This window comes from Rhinolophus sinicus, chromosome 3 (assembly GCF_057876585.1).
Source record: "Rhinolophus sinicus isolate RSI-liver-muscle chromosome 3, RSI-T2T, whole genome shotgun sequence".
In the NCBI taxonomy this organism is placed as follows: domain Eukaryota; kingdom Metazoa; phylum Chordata; class Mammalia; order Chiroptera; family Rhinolophidae; genus Rhinolophus; species Rhinolophus sinicus.
This window is the reverse complement of record NC_142503.1, coordinates 137,092,602-137,117,203: the sequence shown is the minus strand read 5'-3', so window position 1 is coordinate 137,117,203 and position 24,602 is coordinate 137,092,602. Positions and strand designations below refer to the sequence as shown.

The following is a 24,602-nucleotide window of genomic DNA, read 5'->3' as shown; positions in this document are numbered from 1 at the left end:
TCCCAGTCTACCTACAAGGCTCCCCTTTACCACGTACACAATTTTCTTTCTCTCTGTGCTGCATCACAAATCCCCTGCTCTGGTCAGGGAGACGGACACCATTTTCACTCCTTTTTCAATTCCTTTCTTCACACTTTTGCCCTGCCTAAGGAATTCTTGCTTTTCTCCACTCATTTGAACTGTACCAACATTTACAAGTGCCAACTCGTTCATGAAGGCTATCGCAGTAATTCTAACACTTCAACTTTGCATCCCCAGCACACACAGAAGGTGCTCAATGATTATTTGTTAAATGAGCATGCTTTCTCCCCTTCCTAATGGCATCCTCATAATGCTTATTGTTCCAGGTATTATGAGATAATCATATGTAATAAAAACACACTGTGATCTCTATTACTTTTACATGAAGGTCAATTTTGGCTCCCTCAAAAAAAATAAAAAAATAAAAGTCCCTTTCAAATATGAGGTTTCTCACATACTTGTGCCTCTCTGTATTTCTAGGTGTGGCACAGTGTTAGCAAATGATTAGCAGATACTAAGCAAGTTAGATTGAAAGAAGAGCATGTATAGGGCACGGTTCTAGGACCTCAGGATGCAACAGAGTTCTAATGGCCTTAGTTAGAACTCATTCTTATTTATAACCTTGAAAATTTTGCTTCCACCAAATCATTCATAAACTAGACATGTGTAAATTACGGTCCTGGCTTTTCGGTATAAATATGGTACAGTATAAACATTTTAAGGTTAAAGAAAATTGAGGCAAAGGAAAAAACATACTAATGCTAACGCATTAGATAATTCCATTTTTTAAAAAAAGTGAGCAGTATTTCATCCTGATGCTAGGGCCATTAGCATTTACAGTGTAATGGCAATTTCTAGCTTTAAAATGATATTCTAAACATGTGGCAAACTATGTTACTCAGAGTCTTATCTCTATCCTTGCTAGATGGCTTCCTGGTTTCTCCACGCGCGTAGGGAGGACGGCTCTAAGTCAGAATCAAATAACATGGCATGTATTAATCACGCTCTCACTTTATTCTAAACCACTCAAGGAATCACCCTCACATTCCATACATATTCATATATTTCCTCCAACCCAGAGGCTAGCAAAGTTTTTCTGTCAAGGGCCAAAAAGTAAATATTTTAGGCTTTAGGGGCCATACAGTCTCTGTGGCCAGCCATTCAACTCTGCAACTGTAGCACAAAAACAGCCATAGGCAATATGTAAACAAACAAGTGTGGCCCTGTTCTAGTAACACTTTATTTATGAACACTGAGATTTGAAGTTCATAGAATTTTCGTGTCGTGAAATATTATTCTTCTTTTGATTTTTTAAAATAACCATTTAAAAATGTAAAAGCCACTCTTAGCTTACAGGCTGTACAAAAGCAGGTGGTGGGTTAGATTTGACCAGTGGGCCACAGTTTGCTGATCCTTGTTTTAACCTTCAATGTTTTTTTTGAACTTTGGGACTTTGTTTTAGATTTTCTTATCTTTTGACACACTGTTCTAGTTCCTATAAAAATAGATTATTTCAATACATCTATAATTTTCCCTCTATTTCTGTCTTTCTCCAATCTTACATTATTTTTTTATTTAGTCCTAAGTTTTATGTAAACAGAAATTTTCTGGTATGAAATGTTGTGAAGTTTACTTTCTCATGGATATAAGCCAATCCATCCAGAATCTCTCGAAAATGCCTCCACAGTCTGACGGTATCTTGATACAGTCCCTGGTCAATGGTGTCCCGTAAAGTGCTCTTTTCACAGTACTCCATCTACGGACAAGAACAAGCCAGGCAGGATTTGGTTATACAGAGTTTCAATTAAGGAGGACAACTGCAATTAATGTAATCCCTCATTTTAAAACACGTACCACAGATTTCAAATAGTAATGGGAAAGGCTTGATTCTTTATAAATTGACAAAAGAAACCAAGAGTATTTAAAAAAATTGGGGAGGAAATATGCATAATCTTAGCATCCTAACGTGACCAATTTTTCATAGCACTGTTCCTTAAAAAAAAAAGTACTTGTTTAAAATCTATCACAAATAATATGAAAAATGGAGAAATATATTTATTGTTTTACGGGATTGTTTCTAATCCCAAATTTCCAAGAAGGGCTAATTAACCTAATGAGGTCATTAGCCATTCTCATTTGTACATTAAATTAATGACAATGGCCTTAAGTCTAGCACAAAACTATAAATATCAAAACATTCAAGAAAGGACCCCTAAGTGTAATGTAAAGGCAATTTCTAGCTCACCCCCTAAGTGTACTGATGTATCACAAAACAATACAGCATCATTTAAATCTTAAACTGACATGTAGCATTTGATTTATGAAACTAGCCTGTATGTGCCAAACCAGTGCTAGAGTTGCGATTTCTCATGAAGGAGGATCTAATTGTTTTTAAAGAGAGGAACATCACCTTTTAAATGAGAGGAATATCCTCTCATGCTCAGAATAACTGTCTACAAATTCTGACTCAGCCTCCAGGCCTCACAAGGGCCTCTGATTCCCACACCTTGATCCTACCCCACCTCGGATGCACCTCTTCTATGTACTTCTGTATCACTGTAATTGTTTAGAGAGTACTCAGAAGTTAGTGGTTTGGGAGACAAATGCTTTATCATGTGTGTGAGTGGTACCTCAGAGATGTTTCTGCTAGGGAATACCTAAAACCAGCTCCAATCCCAGGAAAACAATCACCTAATTACTCTCTTGTCTGAGGGTTCCTTCTTCCACTGTGTCTCACATTTGAAGACTTGCCTACTTGCAGACATGACTGAAAATATTAATGATGATCTTGTTCACTTGGGGCAGAAGCAAGTTTTCCTCTTCAGTTTGTGGCTGTCCTTCTGCTGGCAGAGCTCACCACTGTCTAGGATGCCACCTCTCAGGTGTGTGAGCAGGCTTCCCTTTAGATACATCTCATTGGATCTGGTTTGCCTGTGGCTCTGGTCCCCTACAGGTTCTGGGACAAGCCATTCTGCCTAAAAACTACTGTGTTTCCCCGAAATAAGACCTAGCCGGACAATCAGCGCTAGTGCGTCTTTTGGAGCAAAAATTAATATAAGACCCAGTATCATATCATAGCATATATCATATATTATACCCGGTCTTATATTATATAAAATAAGACCGGGTCTTATATTAATTTTTGCTCCAAAAGACACATTAGCGCTGATTGTCCAGCTAGGTCTTATTTTCGGGGAAACAGGGTATGTTGATTTCTTGTGTGCACACAAGCATATGTGTGCATCATATCTTACTTGTCTGTATTCAACTTGTTAGACAAAGTAGAGTTTCTGTACATGCATCGCCTAGTATTTATGGAACTCAGATATGGTTCTAATTACTTCACACACGTTATTTCATTTATTCATCATAAGGCATTGAGATAGCTACTATTATATAAGTTATGGATGGGGAACCTCAGGTACAGAATGCCAAAGAAACTTGCACGAGCTCCCACAGCTATGACTAGTGGATCCAGGATATAAACTTACGAAACCTGAGTCCAGGGCCCATCAGCACCGCCCTATGCCGTCTCCGGCTATGGTACAGGAAAGCATGAGTGCACGGCTAGGGGAAAGGGCCTCCATGCTGCAATTCTCTCTGGCCAATCAATCTTTGGTAGTGCCAGTGACTGCTCTTCTGCCCAATGTCTTGCTCTGGTCTCCTGAAACATCCCCACCAGCAACTATTGGAGTCGCTGTGTCCCCAAGTTACACGCCAGGGCCTCACCTGGATATAAAGGTAATGCACAGCCTCAGTGGTTGCCGATGGCTCACTTTTGTGGCACCTGTTCTTTCCATTGCAGTCTTCATCCTAACCCAAGAGGAGCACACAAGAACTCAAAATGGGGACTAAAATTAAACAAGGTCATTACCATCATCAAGTCATTTGTGTCTGCCCCCACTAAATACATGGCCATTTTGCTGTCTTAGAGAGGAGCTCGGCGAATAGAACACAACCACTGTCCTCTAGCTGTGTACAGCATTCAAAAGGCAATTTTGCTACTACCAGAATCCGCTGTATAGGTCTATCACTGTATAGAACGATGGAGAAAATAGAAAACAGGTAGGTATTAAAGGTGTGCAATCTATAGAAAGACCCCAAGTCAAGTCAATTCTACCATTAATATCTTTCTATGGATAAGAAGGGAAGAATGTATACAGGCTAATACTTTAAGGCTTTAGTTTCACCAGAATGCCTTCTTTTGGAAACAGAAGGTTAAAAATCCATCTTTAGCTGAAACAATTTAAATATGATGATATGACCAAAGAACAGGCTGTCCTCTGGGCTACACTCCTGCAGAACAAGCACTGACAGCCACCGATCCTCTCAACTACTTTTCCATGTGGCTAGTCTGTTTGTCCCCCACAGCAGCTAATTTTCTAACTCATGTCCCCTTTTAAAAATTTTTCTTTTTTCTTCTAATAGATGTATTTAAATACTCCACCCCACTCCCCTGCCCCAGTATGGAAAAAAGCATTAGGTAGCATTTGACCATTTCTGATTTACGGGGTTGTTTTTTTTTGCAGAAGCATTTTTCAACATTTTCCTTTATCAAAGAAAAAAAAGTAACTTTGTTCTGGAAACAATCAGATTCTACTCGAGTCATTTATATACTCTGGGAATTATCTGCGGAAGACTGTTAATCTCTTAGAGGTTTCTCCCCATCAATTAGAATGCCCATGGGATGGTGCCCTTAACAGAGCAAAACCAAGATTGTAAATTTGGTATCCCCATAATAATTAAATGCACAATTAATGCTAAAACCAGTAGTTTACATGATTTATGCTATTATTCCTGGTTAAACTTATAATTTTTAAATTTAAACCAAGAGGATGATTTTAATAGAAAGGGAATTACTTATTAAAAAATGCTGGATAATGCATTCAAATATCCTTCAAATCAATTTAACTGCTTATCTAACAGAATCTATATGTAGACTTTTCTTTATCTGCTACGAATGCCCTTTATAACTGCTAGTAATTATATTTTTATTTCTGGTAATAAAGTCATTGCATTCAACCCCCAGGTGCAGAATGCTTCTCTGCAGCGACAACTGACAGCCCTAGTAGTTACAAAGCTTCACGCTGGGCTTCACACACCAGCATCGAGGGGCCTTGCTGGACTTGGAAGATGAAAATACAGAATTGAGTAGGGTTCAAGGCCTGCAACAGCGCTTTTCAAACTTTTCTGAGCATGAGCCACATGAAGAAATATATTTTATATTACACCCAGTACACATACTGAGACAAGTTCCACAAATAGAGTTTACCTTTATTAGTGTGATACATTTGGCATTCTCTACTCTTTTGTACAGCATTAAGAATAAAAGAAAGATGGTTGTGACCATTGAAATAGATTTCACATCCCGTTATTGGATCATGGCTCACACGGTAAAACACTGACCTAGGGGATGGCTTATGAAAATAAGGAATCAAGATTAACTGATGTGTGAGAGAGACCTACTTAACTCCACAATTAGGCTGTTTAGTCACTCAATGAATTTGCATTGAATCCGCATCCCCAAACATATAAAATTTCCCCAAATCCTTTAGGAAATGGTTTTTATTAAAAAACAACAACAACACACAAGCTATCATTTTACTCCTCTTTTCTAAAAGCAGGCACGTTCTATTATGTGGGTAAATTAAGGCCTATAAATAAACATGTGAGTAAAATATTTTAAACAATTATGTTTTTAAATGGAAGATTTCTATATTTGCATACCAGATTAGTGCTTTACTATTTGACCCGAGGTTTATATCATCAAATATTAGTTTCTTACATACCCATCCCATGATGAATAAAATGGTATAATTTCTATTTATATATCTACCTGATTCTGTTTACTGTTTGGGATTCCTTTACTGTTCTCATCTTCATTGTCAAAGATGATGTCACTTTCAGAATCTGAAGCAGGTCTTAAAAGAGAAATAGAGAAACACTAAGGAAACCAAAATCCCTGTTGTAATTTTGAAAATCAACATTTGTTCATGACTAGAAAGCAAAGAGGCTAGAGACCCTGTACCAGGACCGTGCAGGCATAAATCTGTCCACAATACCGTGCTACTTTGTTTTCCTAATATGTGAAACACAGAACTCTTGATTTAAATAAAAATTGGCCTGAATAACTTTCCTGAAAAAATTTAATAGTTAAGAGTTATGATAAACTGTATCTACCTGGATACAATGAAATACAGTCATGAAATTAAATGACTGGGGTAGATTCTGAGATGCATAACTATAGGTTAGGATCATAATTATTGGTTTGGTAACCTTTTCTGGAACTGCAGTTGGCACTATATCAAGACTCCAAATCAGTTTTTCAATGTTCCACAGAGTCGGAAGCCCTTATATAAAGGAACGACCTTTAAACAAAAATTCTGTTCAATGTGTTAAGATAAGGTATTGGAAAAAATTTCTATTTTTTCTTTTTCCAGGACTTGGATTTTGGAGATCTTTTGAAGATAGTGGGAAAAACCCCTTTGGATTGCATGTGGTTACTCTGTAAAAGTGGGTTTCATATTTTGTTGTGTATTTTTGACATGGCAAACAGGACTGCGTTTCTATCTGAACCCCTCTTTCCTGGGTGGACTTGTGAGGATTAGATCAGGGGCTTGCCTCCAGCAGCGGGACCCCCAGGCAGCCTGCTGTGAGCGCCCTGTGCTCTTACAGGAAGGACTGTGAGAAGACACCGTCGTGCTCATCGTCGTCATCGTCCTCGTCGCTGCTGGAGCCCGGGCTTGCGGCAGAGAAGCGGGCGCTGGCAGAGCGCTCCCCGGACGTGCTCCATTCCACCAAGCTCGTGAGGATGGGCGGCGGGGCGGCGGCCTCCACGCTGTCGGGGCCGTCCGTGTCGCTGTCGCCCACCGGCAGCCGGGGCAAGGCTCGCCCGTCCTGGGCCTGGCGCCCAGTGCCTGAGCGTGGCGTGCCCTGGCCAGCCGGCCGCTCGTGCCTCTCAATCCAGGCGTTGTAGTAGCGCACAATGTTCTCATGGTGCAGGCGCGACAGCAGGGTCACCTCGCCCTTGATCCTGCGGAAGTGCCTGCTGGCTGGGTTGATGGGGATGCGCTTCACCGCATAGCAGCAGCCGTCCAGCTTGTTCTGCACCTGCAGTGCGGGAGGGGAAAGGAGCCGGTACTGTCAGCGGCTCAGAACCTCATGGCCTGGCATCTGGGCCGTCACGCGTTCCCTCGCAAGAACCTGGAATTCTGAGGGAAAACCAACAACTACAGTCCAGACCCATATGTTTGGGACTATTATACTGAAGAAAGTCTTGACTGACAACAACTTAGAAAACATCTCACCCCAAACTAGATGTATTTAGCTTGCTAAGAGACCCTGGGGAAAACAATATCCGTTTTAATCATTAGTTTTATTAACAATTACATCTCTGCTTTTCCAATATCACATCTGCTATCTAAATTTCTAAGTAAACCTTATTGTTTTCTTAACCTTGTTTTAAAAATAGTTATTTTCTAAAATCAATGTACGGTTTCAAATGATTTCAGTTCCTGTTTTTTTTTTTTTACACTTAAAGCCACTAAACTCCAAAAATTTTAAGACTTAAATGAAAATTATAATTCTCAACTTATAAAGCTGTGTGAACTTGGACTAATTAATTTCCTTGAGACTCAATTTTCTCATCTGTAAAATGGCATCTATACCACCTTCCTTACCTCAAAGGGTGACTGTAAGGATTAAATGTGATGTGATGGGTAAAGGCCTGTATGAAGGCCTCACAGAGAAAGGTGTTCAGTATTAACACAACTCCTGCCCACTGATTTTGTTACAAAGACTGAAGACTTACCATTGATGACATGTTCTGAAACTAGAACGGTATCATTAAGAGCACAATAAACTACAAATATAAGAAAAAGTTTGAAAGGCAAGTCTCCAGCCATCCTTCTGCTGGGCAGTTTCACTGTGCAAGTGGGTTGACTGAAGTAACTTTCATAAAATTTCATTCATCAGAACATTCCAGTCCCACCCGTGCAGGTCAAGGGAGCGACAAGTTGGCCATGGGCAGAGAGAGAAAACTAGTTGAAAACAAAAGATAAGAGATCATCATTCTTTTGTTTGGCTCAGGTTTCAACTGGACTACTAAAAAACTTCTTCTAGGAATGAGAAAGAAATACTATAACGTGGAGTTTCAGGTAACCTTTTTTGTGTGGAAGGAGTGGAAAGAACACATGCTTTTGAGTAAAACTGATGTGGGTCTGATGCTGCTTTTAGCATGTATGTAACTTTCGGCAAATTACATAACTTCTCTGAGCCTCAGTTCCCTCATACGCAAAGCGAGGATAACACCTGTTTCGTAAGAATGTCATGAGATTGAAGGAAAGCTTTGTAAGCCACCTGGCACACAAGATGAAATATGAAATATACTCCAAAAAAATGATAGTTCTTTTCTTGTCACATTAATAGAATGGAAAACAGTAGGAAGTCTTAATGTTGCCTTTCAATCTCATGTCTCCGTACACATCATTTATGCTATGAATCACTGACTGGGGGGTGGAGACTCTTAGGAATTCATTTATTCAAATGGAAAGGTGCATAAACAGTTATGGTCCAACTCCTAAGAAAATGCCACACCAATGAGAAAAATGCCCTAACCTAACCTGGAAATAGAGGTGGAGTGTGAGGGCTGTAGGGTTCTCAGAGGGAGAAACCTTAGGAAAAACTCCAGAGCTTACATTACTGAGATGTTTTTGTTATATGAGCTTATTGATCATTTTTAAGTACTTGTAAGGAAATTAAGTTTGATAATGTTTTGCATTCAAGAATCTAAAATACAAATAAGTTAAAAAATAATAAAAATAATTAAAATATAAAGAAGTGAAAGGACTTGATCCAAATGACAGTCTGAGCTAAAGGAATAATAACATACTTCAATCATTCACGCCTCTTCAAGTTAACTGTGATGACCCAATCAGGATATCTGTCTGTCCACAGTAGATCTATTTAATCACCTAACTGTAATGTGTATTCTTTCAAGAAGAAAGTTGAAAAACTTCCCATACTATAACATCCCTTTGTAAAACTTGCTTAAGATGGTCTTTCTGCCGGATTACTGCAGAAAACCAATCTTTTTTTTTGGGGTGTAAAAGTCCTTCCACAGTAATACTAGTAATGCTTCCAAATAATACTCTCAGAATCCTAAACAGACATATGCCCTATTGATGGTGGGCTACTTCTTATGGGCAAGATGACATATATTTTATATGGATTTAATTTTAGTCTGGGTTTCCTAAATTCAAACAAAATACTTAAATTATATAAAAATAGCTGAAATCTCTTTCTAAAGGGGCAGATAATAATAAAAGTCACCCAAATAGACCAGAATAAAGAAAGGCAGACCTAACAACAGCATATCTTAATAACATATCACAAATTTTCCCTCAATAAAAACTGGAAAATAAAAGCCATCAAGACCATCTGGGGCCATTTCCCAGTTGGAATTCCATCTTTTAGTTCTAACCTTGCAGCCCTTTTATCTATAGCAACTCTGAAAGCAAATGAGAGAAAAAGAGAAGAGTTTTCTTTCTAAACCAAAGGACGCAAAAATGTTCTTTGGGTAAAGGTCTTGACTCTACTTGCAGGGCTGTTATAATCACACAGTTTTTATGTTAATGCATCAAGCAAGGAAGAGGAATGATGCATTCTTAGTGTGTCCAGTGTAACTTCAAAGCCTTTAACTTCATGAAGGTCAACGTAGTTTCAAATGGTCGAATTCACTTCCCACCCCCTCTCAAAACAGAAGCCAAGTCCATACGTCTGAAGAAATGGAACAGAGTAAGAGCTCTAAAGGACTGGTGACAACTATGTATCACACCTTGATGACAGCTCCAAAAGCTCCTTTGCCGAGAAGCTGTAATTCTTCAAACTCAATGAAATAGCGGGAAAACTGTCTCTCTGTCTCACTGAAGGATGAATCACTGGATAGCTGGTTGCTAGGAATAACGGTCTCGATGTCATCTTGTCCTCCAGAATCTGAGATAAAACAAAAGACAAGAGACAAATGAGGCATCGGAAATATAGGAAGAGCTGCAATATCCAACAATGATTCAAGCGCTAGAAGAAGGGGCCCCAACCAGTAGTTTGAAAAGTACCTCTTACCTGGCAGACCCTTTAATACTTTCCTCACTTTGTCCTCCTTAAAGTAGGTTGAAATATACAATTCGCCCAAGTTTACAGGTGGAGGTAACTGAGACAGAGAGCAAGGAAATGACTGCACAATAGAGCCAGAACCCAAGCCCAGGTCTCCTGATCCATACCAATCTCCACTGAGGTCCCTTAAACTTCTACTTTAGAAGCAGCAGGGAAATCCAGTTACGTGGTAATAAGGGTGACATGACAAGAAAGGTCACTAAACACTAAAAGGGCCTACACCAATGCATACTCCCATCAGTAAAGACTAGAAAAACCAGGATGGCAAAACAATTCCATGCATATATTACCCATTAAATGAATGGATTTATGTATAGTTCAGCATAAAATAGGTAAAATAAATGATCCATTGAGTCCTTTCCAGTTTTAGGTTTATGTATACTTTCAAAATAATTTATGTCAAGAAGCGAAATCAAAAAAGAATGGTAGAAGACTCACTTTCAGGACTTTGTTCCAGTAAAGGCATTTTTGGCTGAGGATTTATAAAGCTGTGTTTCAATAGCTGCTGAGGACTCCATCTTTCCTTGTCATCCAGGCAAACACACCTCAGTGAGAGGGAAGAAAGAATTTATATGCTGAGTACCAGGTTGGGTATAAAGGGAGACTCAAAAACAAGTATGCAGCAGCCCCCCCTTATCCACGGTTTCACTTTCCATGGTTTCAGTTACCCATAGTCAACCATGGTCTGAAAATATTAAATGGAAAATTACAGAAATAAACAATTCTTAAGTTTTAAATTGTGCGCTGTTCTAAGCAGCGTGATGAAATCTCCCGTCATTTCGCTTGGAGTCATCCCTTTGTCTAGCAGGTGTACGAACTGCCTGCTAATCACTTAGTAGCCAGTTATCAGATGGACTATTGTTGGTATTACAGTGCTTGTGTTCAAGTAACCCTTATTTTACTTAATAATGGCCTCGAAGGTCAATAGTAGCCTACTGCTAACTCACAATGCCTGTGTCATTCACCTCACTTCATCTCATCACGTAGGAAATTGTATCATCTCACATCATCACAAGAAGAAAGGTAAGTACAGTACAATAAGATATTTTGAGAGACAGGTAAAAAGAGACAATATTCACATAACTTTTATTACAGTATATTGTTATAATTGTTCCATTTTATTATTAGTTACTGTTAACCTCTTACTTTGCCTAATTTATACATTAAACTATCATAGGTATGTATGTATAGAAAAAAACCAACATAGTCTATGTAGGGTTCAGTACTATCTGTGGTTTCAGGCATCCACTGGGGGTCTTGGAATGTATCCCCCTCAGAAAAGGGGGTAATACTGTAGTTTCCAGAGGCAGAAAGACTTACCCTCATGGAACAATTTTTAAACCACCTGAGATTGCACAAGTATGCTATAAATTTTCACTCCCATTAATAGTTAGTGACTTGCCATGCTAAATCAAGCCTTTCCGGAGACCAGTCATAAAGCTTTCCAAAAAAAAAGCAAATAAAACAGCTGAGCAGGGTTGGGGCCCAATACGATAAACTTTAGATAAAGCCTGTTCATTATAGTATGAAGTTGGTGTCGTGCAGGAGACCCTGCTCGTTGCGCCATTTGTCGTGCGGGGCGGCCTTGGGGGTCTCTGGTCCCGCTCCCCACAAGAGAACGCAGGACATGGTGAGGCCAAAAAGGAACACCCACGGAGCCATAGATGGGGGAGTCATACCACTATATTCTCGCTGGCAGCATCCGCCTCTCTGCAAACCGCTCTTGCCAGCCCAGCCGCCATCTTCTTGCTAGCCCCCGTTCTTTTCTCTTCTGCTCTCCTAGCGTAGCCACAGCAGTTATATTAGTGGCCAATGGCTCACTGGTTACAGCTGACGGCCAACTAGCCACAGCTGATGGCCATGCAATCACAGTTGATGGCCATTTACTACCTGAGCCAGCACCTGTCTATGTGAGGCCGAGAGCCTGGAAACTACTTTCTGGGGCTCTGCCCCCACAGTTGGTAACAATTAAGACCTACTTTTTGAAAGTCCCACATTTTATCATATACTACTATCTTTTAATTCTCTTTCCTTGAACCTCTTAACTTTATTTTCGTTTTTTAATGAATAAAAACAAGCCATACTTTTAACCCAGTGGTTCTCAAAGTGGGGTCCCTGACCAGCAGCATGGGAGTTTATTAGAAATACAAATTCTACTCCATCCCAGGCCTAGAAAAACAGCAACTCTGGGGGTTTGGGCAGTAATCTGTGCCTTAACAAACTCTCCAGGTGGTTTCAATCCAAGATAAAGTCAGAGAACAACTGTTCTAACTAATCTAAGCTGTTTGGTTTTCATAACAAATGACCCACGTAGCACCACTTGGTAGCACTTGACCCTGATTATAAACAATGTATTTAAAAGAATCAACAAACGTTCTGAATTCTGGACTTAAAATCTATACCTATAAAGTGGTGACAGCAACTATCATGAAGGGTATATTTTATTTTTTTTATGTCAGCACTAAAAAATGAAGCACTCCTAACTTTATATTTTGAAAGGGGAAGAAAAGATGGTAATAAAAGCATTTGTATGAGATACTTTATTTCCCTAAATTTAAAATTAATTTTTATTAATAATTATACCAGCAAAATATAACTTCTCCTTGCAAGTACTATTAAAACATTACTGATAATGATAAAGTCTTTGACAACCATACAAACAAAAGATATAGTTCGGTTTTGTGAACACTGATTTAAAAAAAAAAAAATGCCATCATCCTGTACCTATTATTCTACAACTTGCTTTTTTCATTTGACCATGTAAAAAATTCTGCACCCAATTCCATTGTGGAAGGTGCTGCCAAACCCAAGAAGCAATTCTCTGACACTAGCTGGATATCCAATTCTGACACTATTAACCTGGACATAGCATCAGATCCCACAGGTTAAGAGTTCAGTTTTACAAGACTGCTCCCCACCCCACTTCAGACAAGCTAATAAGCAAGCCCAAGTAGTTACCTGAGCTCTGACCTTTCAGCTATAGACCAGAGGTTCCAATGACCTCCTCCCCGGGTTTATTTGCTAGAGAGGTTCAGAGAACTTAGAAACATTTTCCTTACTAGATTACTGGTTTATTATGAAAAGATATAACTCAGGAACAGTCAGATGGAAGAGAGGCATAGAGCAAGATCTGTGGGAAGGCAGAGCTTCCAGGTCCTCTCTAGGCACGTCACTGTCCCTATACCTCCACGTGTTCACCAACTTGGAAGCTCTCCGAACCTTGTCCTTATGGGTTTTTATGGAGGCTTCATTACACAGGCATGATTGATTTTATCATTGGCCACTGGTGATGTATTCAACCTCCAGTCGCTTTCCCCTCCCCAGAGGTGAGGGGGGTGGGACTGAAACCCTCCAATCACGTGGTTGGTTCTCCGGGCAATCAACCCCAATCCTCAGGTAGTTCCAAAAATCACATCATTACCATAACAAGATACCTTCACTGCTCTCAAGGAAATTCTGGGAGCTCTGTGCAGCAAATAAGGCCAAAGACCAAATATAGGTATATTTATTATAAATTACAGTATCACACCATGTGTCTTAGAGATCTTTCTAAGCTCGTACTTAAAGATCTTTTTGAATTTACCAGAATTTTACACATTCTCCTACTGTTGGATGTTTAGATTATTTCCAACTTTTCACTCGCACCAAAAATGCTGCAATGAACACCCCTATACATGTCCTGTGAGGTTTCTGAAGTATATTATCAACTCTAACTCAACTGTGACACTAATGTGATTGAGATCACAAGAAATCTGGATCAAGGAAATAATAAAGCTTGCCTAGAATGAATTGTAACTTCAAGAGATTTTTATAGCCACCAAGATTTCCGTTAAAAAGATGAAATTCTCTGAGCCAATAATTTTGGCATCATAATAGCCATAAATAGCAGAGGTAAATGCTAGGTCCAGTTTTGAACCAAAAGGGATGAAATGCCTGGAAAGTTACATATTAGGTCCATAGTTCCCACTTCCCAGGATGGAGATAACAAACCCTGCCTCAGCACCACCACAGTGGTCCTAGGCACCACAGGAAGCATGTTACAGGTGTGAGCTCATTTAATCCTCACAACCATCTCCTGAGGTGGCCGGTACTATTATCCCGATTTTACAGGGAGGAAATTCAGGGGAGGCAGTGGAAGTCATTCAGCCAGCGAAGGGTAGAGGTGGGATGTGAACCCAGCTGTCTGGCTCCAGAGTCTGGGCTCTTGCCCATCACAGAGACTGATTTGAAACAAAACCTTTCTCCAACAGATGTTCGCCAATAAGCAAAAATGTAACTACAAATGAGATGTTGCTATACTTTCATTGTTTGTGATGGGTAAGACAATGAGTGACAGGAAATAACAATATGGGAGAACAAATAACAATAACAAATGGGAAGTGGGATAGATGGGACTAGGAAAAGAAATGTGAAGGGTAAAAGAAAAGAAATGGAGGGAGTAAATTAAATGAATTAGAACAAATGATTGGGAAAAGAAATAAGGTAAGAAATAAGACAGATTGTTAGGGAAGAAACCAGTCCAGGTCAACTTCTGCTGGGAAGTTGGACTAGGGGAGTATCTAGAAAAACCCTAACTGGAGGCATCTTACTTCACATTTAACAGAGAAACAGAGAAACTAGGTCTGGCCTGGACTGAAAACAGAGGCAGGGCTGAACTTGAAAACACTAAATTGAAGGACACGCACAAAGACTTTAAACCCAAGGAAAACCTCTCAGCAGATTCTCTCAAAGTGGGTAAAATCTGGCTCTGTAATGAAATGTGCACCTGTAATTTATAGGTGTGGAAAACCCTCTGGCTAGAGCAAGAAAATCATTTGCATTCTGCAACTTGGCTGAATGAGACATTGCTAATGAAGAATGGTTAAGAACTGGGGACAGAATTCCACTCTGGAAGCTGAATTCTAAATAGGAGGCCTTGTCTTTGACCCCTTAGGAACTAACAGCAAAGGTGGACAGAAAGGGTCTCCCATTGGAACACCTGGGGCATTTTTCCACGTAGCCATCTCCACTGACTTCCTAGAGTGTACCAGGCAGTCCCCAAAAAGTAGCTTGAAAATCTATTATATTATTAAGCCCAAGTGAATTTAGGCGAATGTGGGAGTTAAAGGCACGAGAAACATAAGCAAGAAAACAGAACATACGTGGCTGGGAAAGGATTGGGAGAACAAAGAATTAACTCGAATCCTGTTCCCACTTTTCAGCTTATCAACATCACTTAGATGTTTAACATTCAAGCACAATCAGAAGGACAGGAGTAAAGTGCAATTAGAGAGAATCTCAGTGCTACTTACTTCTTTAGGAAATCTTGGAAGTCAGCTGGTAAGTCCCTAGGGATGGTCACAGGGTACTCTGCGTATTCTTGTCCTTGGCTGAGGGAGAGCAGCAGGAGGCCAAGATGCCAAACATCCCCTTTCTTCCCCGTTTTATATGGTAGGGCACTGTCACTAAAACGGACGCGGGTTTGCTCAAACACATCCTCCTTGCAAATGTCTGCTAGGCGTTTAGAAATGCTGTAATCTGTAATCTTGATGGTGCCTTCTGCGTCCACCAAGACATTTGCTATGTTCAGAACTTTGTGCACCACAGAATTGCTGTGCAAATACTCAAGGCCAGACAAGAGCTGAGCTGCATACCGTCGAAGCTGATGCACGGGGATGGGGCCTGAGTGGCTCAGGTGTGCAGCAAGGGAGACCCCATTAAAGTGCTCCACTAAAATGTGCACCATGATGGAGTCGTCTTGCTCTTTGAGATTCATTGCAAAGTAGCGCACCACATTGGGATGGCTCAATTTTACCAGTGAGTTGAATTCTGCTTCTGCCCCTTGAATCTGATAAGGAAAACCAAAACCAAAAAACAACAACAACAACAAAAAGCAGTAAGATAATATTGGGTTGATCAGCACTAACTAATGTTTCACCTCAAAAGTGAAATATTTAATAGAAAATGTACTTTCAAAGGAGAGAAGGAATGTGCCCTGAACTGAATTCCCCCTTAAACCATATGATCAATGTAAAGTTCATAAAGATGGAAAAAATTTAGTTAATCCTCAACTTCTTTGATAGGGCCACCAGAAAAAATAACTAATTTAAAAATAAACTTTTCTGAATGTAAAGATTCACTGTCAAAATTTTAATAAGTACTAATACAAAAGAAACCCCCCCACAAATTAGCCAGATGGTCACCACCCAAAGACAACTGTTATGATTTTGGTGTATTTACTTACAGTTTTTCTTCTATCAAAAATACACACGTATTTCTAAACACAAGGCTTTACTTACTGTTTTGTAACCATTTTCTTATGTAACGCTACAATACTCAATATTAAATGTTCTCCTTAAACTTGGTATTATAAATTAACTCTAAAACTCCCCAGTCCTCTAGAATTCAGTTTTGAAGCAATATTTCAAAAGATTGTAAAAACCATGTGATTATGAAATACTATTTAATTCTAGTTGGAGAGATGGCTATGAATGCTATCATAAAGACTGAGAAAGGAGGTTAAGAAAGCAGCTGCAAAAGTTTGGATCATGTTGTGAAAGTTCTGAAAGCAGCCGCAAGGGGCTGAGGAAACTCTGGTGAAGAGCTGGTCCCCAGCCATCCCTTCTGGTTAAACAGATCTCATACCATTCTGGATTACTTTTACTAGCCAATCAAATGCAGAACTGTTTTGTTTAGTGATTAGGTCTTTTGCTTAGGGAGCCGTCTTGGATGCCTACCTGCTTTTTGCACTTATCAATCTTCTCTTTCTCTTGACTGGTAAGGAGTTGGCCCATGTTCTTCTGCCACTGGAGGACCCACTCATACAACAAGACAAAGTTGCCAGTGGCTATTTCCAAAGCATTGTAAACTAATTTTCCAAGCTGCTCATCACTGCCTGCACAGTAAAAGAAAATGTATTAAATTTCACTGGTACATTTTCTGGGGGGATAAAAAAAGAGGGGATGTATATATTAATTCGTTCAACAGTGGATACCATGAGCTTGTAAAAAATATGATTTCTTAGAATACATGCTCTTTTGTAACCAATTTTTAGTATTTAACAATATACCCTGAGCCCTAAAATATTAATGACTATAAAGGGACAAGAATCAACAATGAGATCTTAGTATCAGACCAACGTTTCCTTCTAGTAGCCAGTGTTCACAATGTCCCTTTCATAGTTCACCTCTGATGACTGTGCTAGGGAGCAATAGGGTACCCTCCCTCACACAGGTAAACACCAACGAGAGTGACAGAAGGAATCTGGAAATGGGAACACTCAACCAAGGTGACTCCAATCAAGGTAGACGGGCGTGCACAGTAAAAATCGATTTTAGGAATTTGGAAATTTGAAAACATCAGTGGTTTTCTAAACACAAAATTTGAATATGCTCAGTAAATACAAACTGGCTAATAGTTTTGAGGGAAGGAACAGCAAATGACAGTTTACTCTGAAGCTAGAAAAAGACATGTTTATTTAGTGATAGGCGTATGGTTTTCACTTCTACCTAGAACTAAATTTCTGTAACACCAAAAATTTTCTTATAAAAATCTATATTTCTTTCTTTGAAATTTTTTATGAAAGTACAGTTGGCACATAGTATTATATTAGTTTCAGGTGTACAACATAGTGGCATTTATATACCTTATGATGTGATCACCACAGTAAGTCTAGTAACCATCTGCCACCATTCAAAGTTATTACAATATTATTGGCTATCTTTCCTGTGCTTTACATAAAAGTCTGTATTTTCATTAATGATTATAATAGAAAATTACCAAAATATTGGAAATGGAGAAAAATGTCACCGACAATTTCACCATTTTATTTCTCTTCTAGTTTCCTCTATTCTTTTTTCCCCCTAATGCACCAAATCATTATGTAACAGGGTTTCTCACCCTTGACACAATTGAAATTTTGGACCAGAAAATCCTTCGTTGAAGGGGGTTGTCTTGCGCACTGAAAGATGTTAGCAGCATCCCTACTCTCTACCCCTTAGATACCAGTAGCACCCCCACTCTAATCTCAACCACTAAAAATGTCTCCAACGTTCCCTAGGGAACAAAATCACTCCCAATGGAGAATCATGGATATATAGCATTCTTTTTCTCTTAGTATATAAATAACACTTTTCCATGATGCTGCATTGTCTTCATAAAGAAAAAAAAATTTCAAAGAAACTGATGATAATTTTTTCCATTTAAAAAATGAAAAGTAGGGCCGGCCCGGTGGCTCAGGAGGTTGGAGCTCCGTGCTCCTAACTCCAAAGGCTGCCGGTTCGATTCCCACATGGGCCAGTGGGCTATCAACCACAAGGTTGCTGGTTAAACTCCTCGAGTCCCGCAAGGTATGGTGGGCTCCATCCCCTGCAACTAAGATTGAACACGGCACCTTGAGCTGAGCTGCCTCCCGATGGCTCAGCACGGGCTCTCAACCACAAAGTTGACAGTTCGATTCCTCGAGTCCCTCAAGGGATGGTGGGAAGCACCCCCTGCAACTAAGATTGAACACGGCACCTTGAGCTGAGCTGCCACTGAGCTTCCGGATGGCACAGTTGGTTGGAGCGCGGGCTCTTAACCACAACATTGCCGGTTCGACTCCCGCAAGGGATGGTGGGCTATGCACCCTGCAACTAGCAACGGCAACTGGACCTGGAGCTGAGCTGCGCCCTGCCCACAACTAAGAGTGAAGGGACAACAACTTGAAGCCGAATGGCACCCTCCACAACTAAGACTGAAAAGACAACAACTTGACTTGGAAGAAAGTCCTGGAAATATACACTGTTCCCCAATAAAGTCCTGTTCTCCTTCCCCAATAAAATAAAAAAACAGAAAAGAAAAACAAAAAGAAAAAGAAAGTAACCTGTATCTATAAGACACAGGACATATTGGTCTTAGCAAATATACTTTGGAGAAATGTGGCTGAACTAGCTCACTGAGACTTTTTATCTGAGAAACAGTTTTTACTTCACAGAAATGCTTACAATTTAAGAAAATTTAATTAAAATGATCTGTTATGTTCCACATAAATAACTCCTGATGTTCTTAGCCTACGAAAAAACTGATATTTTAAAATTTGTCAACCAATGTGGGATATAAGCAGTGCACATTAGAAACACAAGATATTATGTGTTTATGGGATAAAGTCTGATATTATTTACATAAATCTTAGTTAAATTTGCACATTATACAGTGCAGTGTCTTGCAATATTTCTTCCCAACTGGGACTAGGTGGGTATTTCATAATTCCTGGTTACTTTCGGGGTTTTTTTTGGTATTATAATTTTATTATTGCCATCCTCTACCTGTCTCTTTTTGGTGATGGGGATAATAAAAGGGACAAAATAACATACTGCAGTGAGGTTTAAGGAAAACATGTTACCAAAAGAACTCTAACTGATACTCTATTATGTGCGAACAATCATCATTTATACAGTCTCTATAGTGCTTTATCCATAAGGAAGTTCTCAATTCTCTGTAGTTCAAATGATTTTAAACTGAAAAACAAATGTTCACTAGGTGATCCTTTATAAAAACATTTCATAGAAAATTAGGACATTTTAAAACTAGACCTGTTGTGAGAAAGCAAAATAAAAAATTTACGTAGTTGTTTTATAAAAAACTTTCAGATTGCCAATGTGTTTCCTGATGAGGGTCTTAACTAAGGTGAATCTATCTAATGAATACTGAGAAGAATAAGAGACCTAGTTAGGGTAATAAGCAGTTAATTTCCCTTCCTGATCTCCCCAGATTATTAAAAGTAGTGAGTTTTATGCTGCCAGTTCATGAGACTGAAACGCCTGTGAGTTACAGACAGTCTAAAGACCAAAGCTAGTCATCGCTACCAAAGTCTTGAACCTGCCCAATGGTTGCTTTGTCTGAAGAGGGCAAGCCCTGCGTACGGGCAGAATCCTGCACGGTCCAGGCTGCTTTCAGGCAGCCAAGGCTGAGTATCCAGTTCATAGACTAGTCAGATATTCAGCTTCTTCTCCCTCCACCTGCTGCCAGGGAGCTCCCTTGCTTATTTGCATCTCCTTAAAGAGGAAGGGAAAAAGACACGGAAAGAAAGCAGACTCGACTTCGACTTGGGTAATCTGGCTACCAGTTAGCTCTGATAAGAATATCCATGGGATTGAAAAACTAAACTTAATTGTCGAATTCATTATCCCTATTCCAATTAGTGGCTTTATCTGTATGGCTGATAAAAGATGACATATGTTTAAGGCAAAGGAATAGATACTGAAACCCAGATTTTAATATAAATAATTCAAATCCCAAATTGCCGAACTGCTTTACTGCAAATAGCCATCAGTAGACAAAACTTCTAAATAAGGCACAAAGAATAATAAAGTGATTTTCCTAGTCAAGGGCAACATGCTAAGCAGGTAAATGCTTAGTAGATGGATATCAACTTAAGAAAATGGGCCTTAGTCATTAAAGATCACAGGCATTAGAACTCATTTTGTTATATCTATTTTATGAGTAATAGATGCACACGATAAAAAATTCTACTGATTCATAATATTTCAACCATTTTGGCTTCAAAAAGCTCGACTAATTATAATGGTGACAAATTTTAAATTATTTTCCTAACACTATTTCCAAGAGCCCAGGTTTTATTTCCACCTTACAGAAGGGGAAACCTTGAGTGAATTCTCATTCTGGTCATTAGGAATGAGAGCTACTACTGTTTCCCTGAAAATAAGACCTAGCCGGACAATCAGCTCTAATGCGTCTTTTGGAGCAAAAATTAATGTAAGACTCGGTCTTATAGTAAAACAAGACCAGGTCTTACATAATTTCAGACCGGCTCCAGTCCAGTCCAGTCCAATCCACCAGTCTTATATTAATTTTTGCTCCAAAAGACGCATTAGAGCTGATTGTCTGGTTAGGTCTTATTTTCGGGGAAACACGGTATTAAGGACGACTTAACAGTCTTCCTTGGACTGTGCTGGGCCAGATGACACAGTGTCTACTCTACCCCATTATTTCATGATTAACTTTTATTGTTAGAATAATTTAAATGAATTTAGCTAGTTTACTCACCAATACATTTTCCTTTGTACACCATGAGCTGATCGGGATTACCGATAGAGAAATACAGGACTTCACAAGAGCCAGGAGAATCTTCACTACTATGTACAGAATACTGACGCTCTCGCCTTAAAAATAAATTTGGACAATGATTTTCTTTTCAACTTAAGATTAACGCAGGAAATTCTTGCCCCTCCATTTTCTCTTCTTTATTAGCCCATTTACCATCTAACATCTGTCTTTACTGGGAATTGAGTTGAAGGTGCTAACAGGATAGTTATTCAACTTGCTCACTCCCCACAGAGATCTTCGGTCTTCTCCACTTGAACTCTACAGACCCCTAACTCTAGAGCTGTGTTGTCCAATATGGTAGCCACTAACCACATGCAGCTACCGAAATTTAAATGAATTAAAATTCAGTTCTTTAACTATAACAGCCACATTTCAGTACTCAATAGCCACAAGTAGCCAGTGGCTACTATATCGGACGCATTGATATGGAACATTTCCATCATCGCAGCAGTTCCACAGCAGTGATTTAGCTCAGTCCCACATTGATGCTGTAATCTCTTCATTCCCATGCACATGTACATTTGGAAAAAGGTGAAAAACAGGAGGTGTTGGAGCACTACAAATTTCTGGTCTCCACTTGGGCCCCCAAACCACTGAATGCTTATCCATTCTCTTGCTTGTCTTTGGTCGATATTCTCTGCCATTCCCTTTCATGACTTCTCCAAAACACTCAAAGCCCAACTCTTCCTCCCATCCTTCCCTTTCCTACTTTTTTTCTGAGCGGGGAGCAACAGCTGGACAGCTAGATTATCAGGCAAAACTCACGAATCAATCGGGAGGCGGGGGTGGCAGGGAAGAGGCCAGGGAGAGAGCTCTTGATGGTCAGGATTGAACACTTGTAAGAAATGCTTTGATGGGGCACATAGACAGATCTCTAGAAAGCAGGCCCCTCACTCTTAGAATGATCTTGATTTCTCCTTTCACTAAGAACATGAAGCAATGAGGAGTGAAGCCCACATTTTCCATGGTCCAACCTACAAAGTTACTTGAATCTGTAGCATTCTTTCTCTTTCTCAGACTCTAAGAAGGGTCAGCTACCCTGTCCCGAGTTCCATTCCCCAGTCTCCTCTGGGATCCTGTCCATCAGTTAGTCTCTCTCTCCTGTATGTTCAATCTGTCCCTCTAGATTAGCTCTTTCCCCTCAGTCTATCCATCTCTCCCATCTCTTCTGGCATCCCCTCAGTCTTGCACCCTGCGCCCTCTTGTTCTTCGTTTTCAAACTTCTACACTTGCTGTCTCCACTTCTGCCCTTCTGTTTACTCCTCATACTACTGTAATGTCAATAAAACTGCCACCTCCCGCCTACCCACTCTCTATCTAACTTTTCCCTTTGGTTCTTTTATTTTGGTTCATGGCATAGTCATCCATTCTGTTTCAACAGTCAAAAATGTGTGAGTCTCCCTATCTGAAAATCCATCAGATTTCACTATAAGTTGTTTTACGAGGTCTGAAAATTAAGTTTGTGAACTCATCCTAGAAAAAGCACTACATACCTCATTGCTGAATGTCTCTATGGTCACCTTTGAAATGCTCCCCTTGGGAAGCTATGCACCGACGTCAGTGCCTAGTTCACCCTTCAGAGCAATTTTGGAACTTTTTCTGGAATGGCCATCAGAGCTGTCATCATATTACCCTTGATGTCCTGAATGTCATCAAAATGTCTTCCTTTCAATATTTCCTTTATCTTCGGGTAAAGAAAGAAGTCATTGGGGGCCAAGTCAGGTGAGTAGGGAGGGTGTTCCACTACAGTTATTTGTTTACTGGCTAAAAACTCCCTCATAGACAGTGCCGTGTGAGCTGGTGCATTGTTGTGATGCAAGAGCCATGAATTGTTGGTGAAAAGTTCAAGTTGTCTAACTTTTTCACACAGCCTTTTCAGCACTTCCAAATAGTAAGGTTGGTTAACTGTCTGTCCAGTTGGTACAAATTCATGATGAATAATCCCTCTGATATCAGAAAAGGTTAGCAACATCGTTGCAACAAATTCGCAAACTTAATTGTCAGACCTCGTATTCCTTCTACGTGTTTCATTCTTTCAGATCAGAAATCTCAGGAATTTACCTAGACCTTCCAGAGGAGTTGGTCCGATGTTTGCCATTTCCTACAAAGTCGGGAGAGCCTCCATATAGAATGGCAGCTGTTCTGTGTCCTCCTGGGTCCTTCCTAGAGGTATGATCTTGGTTTGATAAACTACCAATTTCTAAACGTTCCTAGAAAAAGGAAAAGTAAAATCTACTTTAAGCGTCAGTCAAAAATGGAAGACAAACATGGTACATAATTATGAATTCAATAGAGAGTGCACGTTTTAATAAGCTGAATGCTTTCAAGTGTAATAAAGCTGAACTCACCTTTAAAAATTTAATGCCCAAATATGTACTGGTTCAAGAACTGAAAGCCAGGTTACACTTTCAAGAGAATGTGTATTTATAAATGAAAATACTTTTATCTTGGAATATGCATGAAAAGTTAGAAAGAAGAGCGAGAGGAGAGAAAGAAAGAAGAAGGAGGCATTCAAAGAGAGAGCAGAGGGGCGGACAGGTGGCTAAGGTGGTTAGAACATGAGCTCTGCACAACGGGACTGCCGGTTCAATTCCCACATGGGCCAGCAAGCTGCACCCTCCACAATTAGAATGAAGTCAATGAGCTGTCGCTCAGCTCCCAGGTGGCCAGATGGTTCAGCTGGTTGGAGCGTGGGCTCTCAAACACAAGGTTGCCAGTTTGATTCCTCGACTCCCGCAAGGGATGGTGGGCTGCGCCCCCTGCAACTAACAACGGCAACTAGACCTGGGGCTGAGCTGCGCCCTCCACAACTAAGATTGAAAGGACAACAACTTGACTTGGAAAAGTCCCAGAAGTACACACTGTTCCCCAATAAAGTCCTGTTCCCCTTCCCCAATAAAAGAGAGAGAGAGAGAGAGAGAGAGAGAGAGAGAGAGAGAGAGAGAGAGGAGTGGCTGACAGGAAGGCGGATCAGACCTAAGACAGGAATGTTGGTGGAAACAGGAATATCATCTTACATTTGTACACAGCTTTGTACATTCAGAGGGAAGTGAATTTATCTGTGGGAATAATTACATGAGACATAAATGAAGGCATTATCAGTCCCATTTTAAGGCATGAGGAAATGGAGTCACAGAGGGTGTCACCCAAAGGTCAAAGAGTGAGGCAGTCAAAAGGCAAAGCTTTAAGCCAGGTGCTGCTTACTTACACATCAGTGCTGCCTCCCACTACATCTCATCGTTTCCTTTAGGTTAAATGCTATAATTCTATAAAAGAGAATGAGTGAAATTTTCTCTGGAGTTCTCCAAATATGTATTAACTGGCTT

The 24,602-nt window shown here is 39.9% G+C and overlaps 1 protein-coding gene across 5 annotated transcripts in view; it reads right to left on the bottom strand.

The window, feature by feature from the left end:
* The window catches only part of EIF2AK4 (eukaryotic translation initiation factor 2 alpha kinase 4), an 87,179-nt gene that overhangs the window by 40,224 nt on the left and 22,353 nt on the right, over window positions 1–24,602 (bottom strand). For all 5 annotated transcript variants that reach the window (XR_012494785.2, XM_074327918.2, XM_019725509.3 and 2 more), the window contains 10 exons: window positions 23,338–23,486; window positions 21,217–21,332; window positions 16,908–17,065; window positions 15,483–16,018; window positions 10,630–10,736; window positions 9,857–10,014; window positions 6,695–7,131; window positions 5,858–5,942; window positions 3,751–3,834; window positions 1,655–1,777 (listed from right to left, as the gene is read on the bottom strand). Coding sequence is in view for 4 of the 5 variants with exons in the window: in XM_074327918.2 (XP_074184019.2) it covers window positions 1,655–1,777; window positions 3,751–3,834; window positions 5,858–5,942; window positions 6,695–7,131; window positions 9,857–10,014; window positions 10,630–10,736; window positions 15,483–16,018; window positions 16,908–17,065; window positions 21,217–21,332; window positions 23,338–23,486 (1,953 nt within the window). In the remaining variant the exon portion in view is untranslated. The remainder of the gene's footprint in view (window positions 1–1,654; window positions 1,778–3,750; window positions 3,835–5,857; window positions 5,943–6,694; window positions 7,132–9,856; window positions 10,015–10,629; window positions 10,737–15,482; window positions 16,019–16,907; window positions 17,066–21,216; window positions 21,333–23,337; window positions 23,487–24,602) is intronic.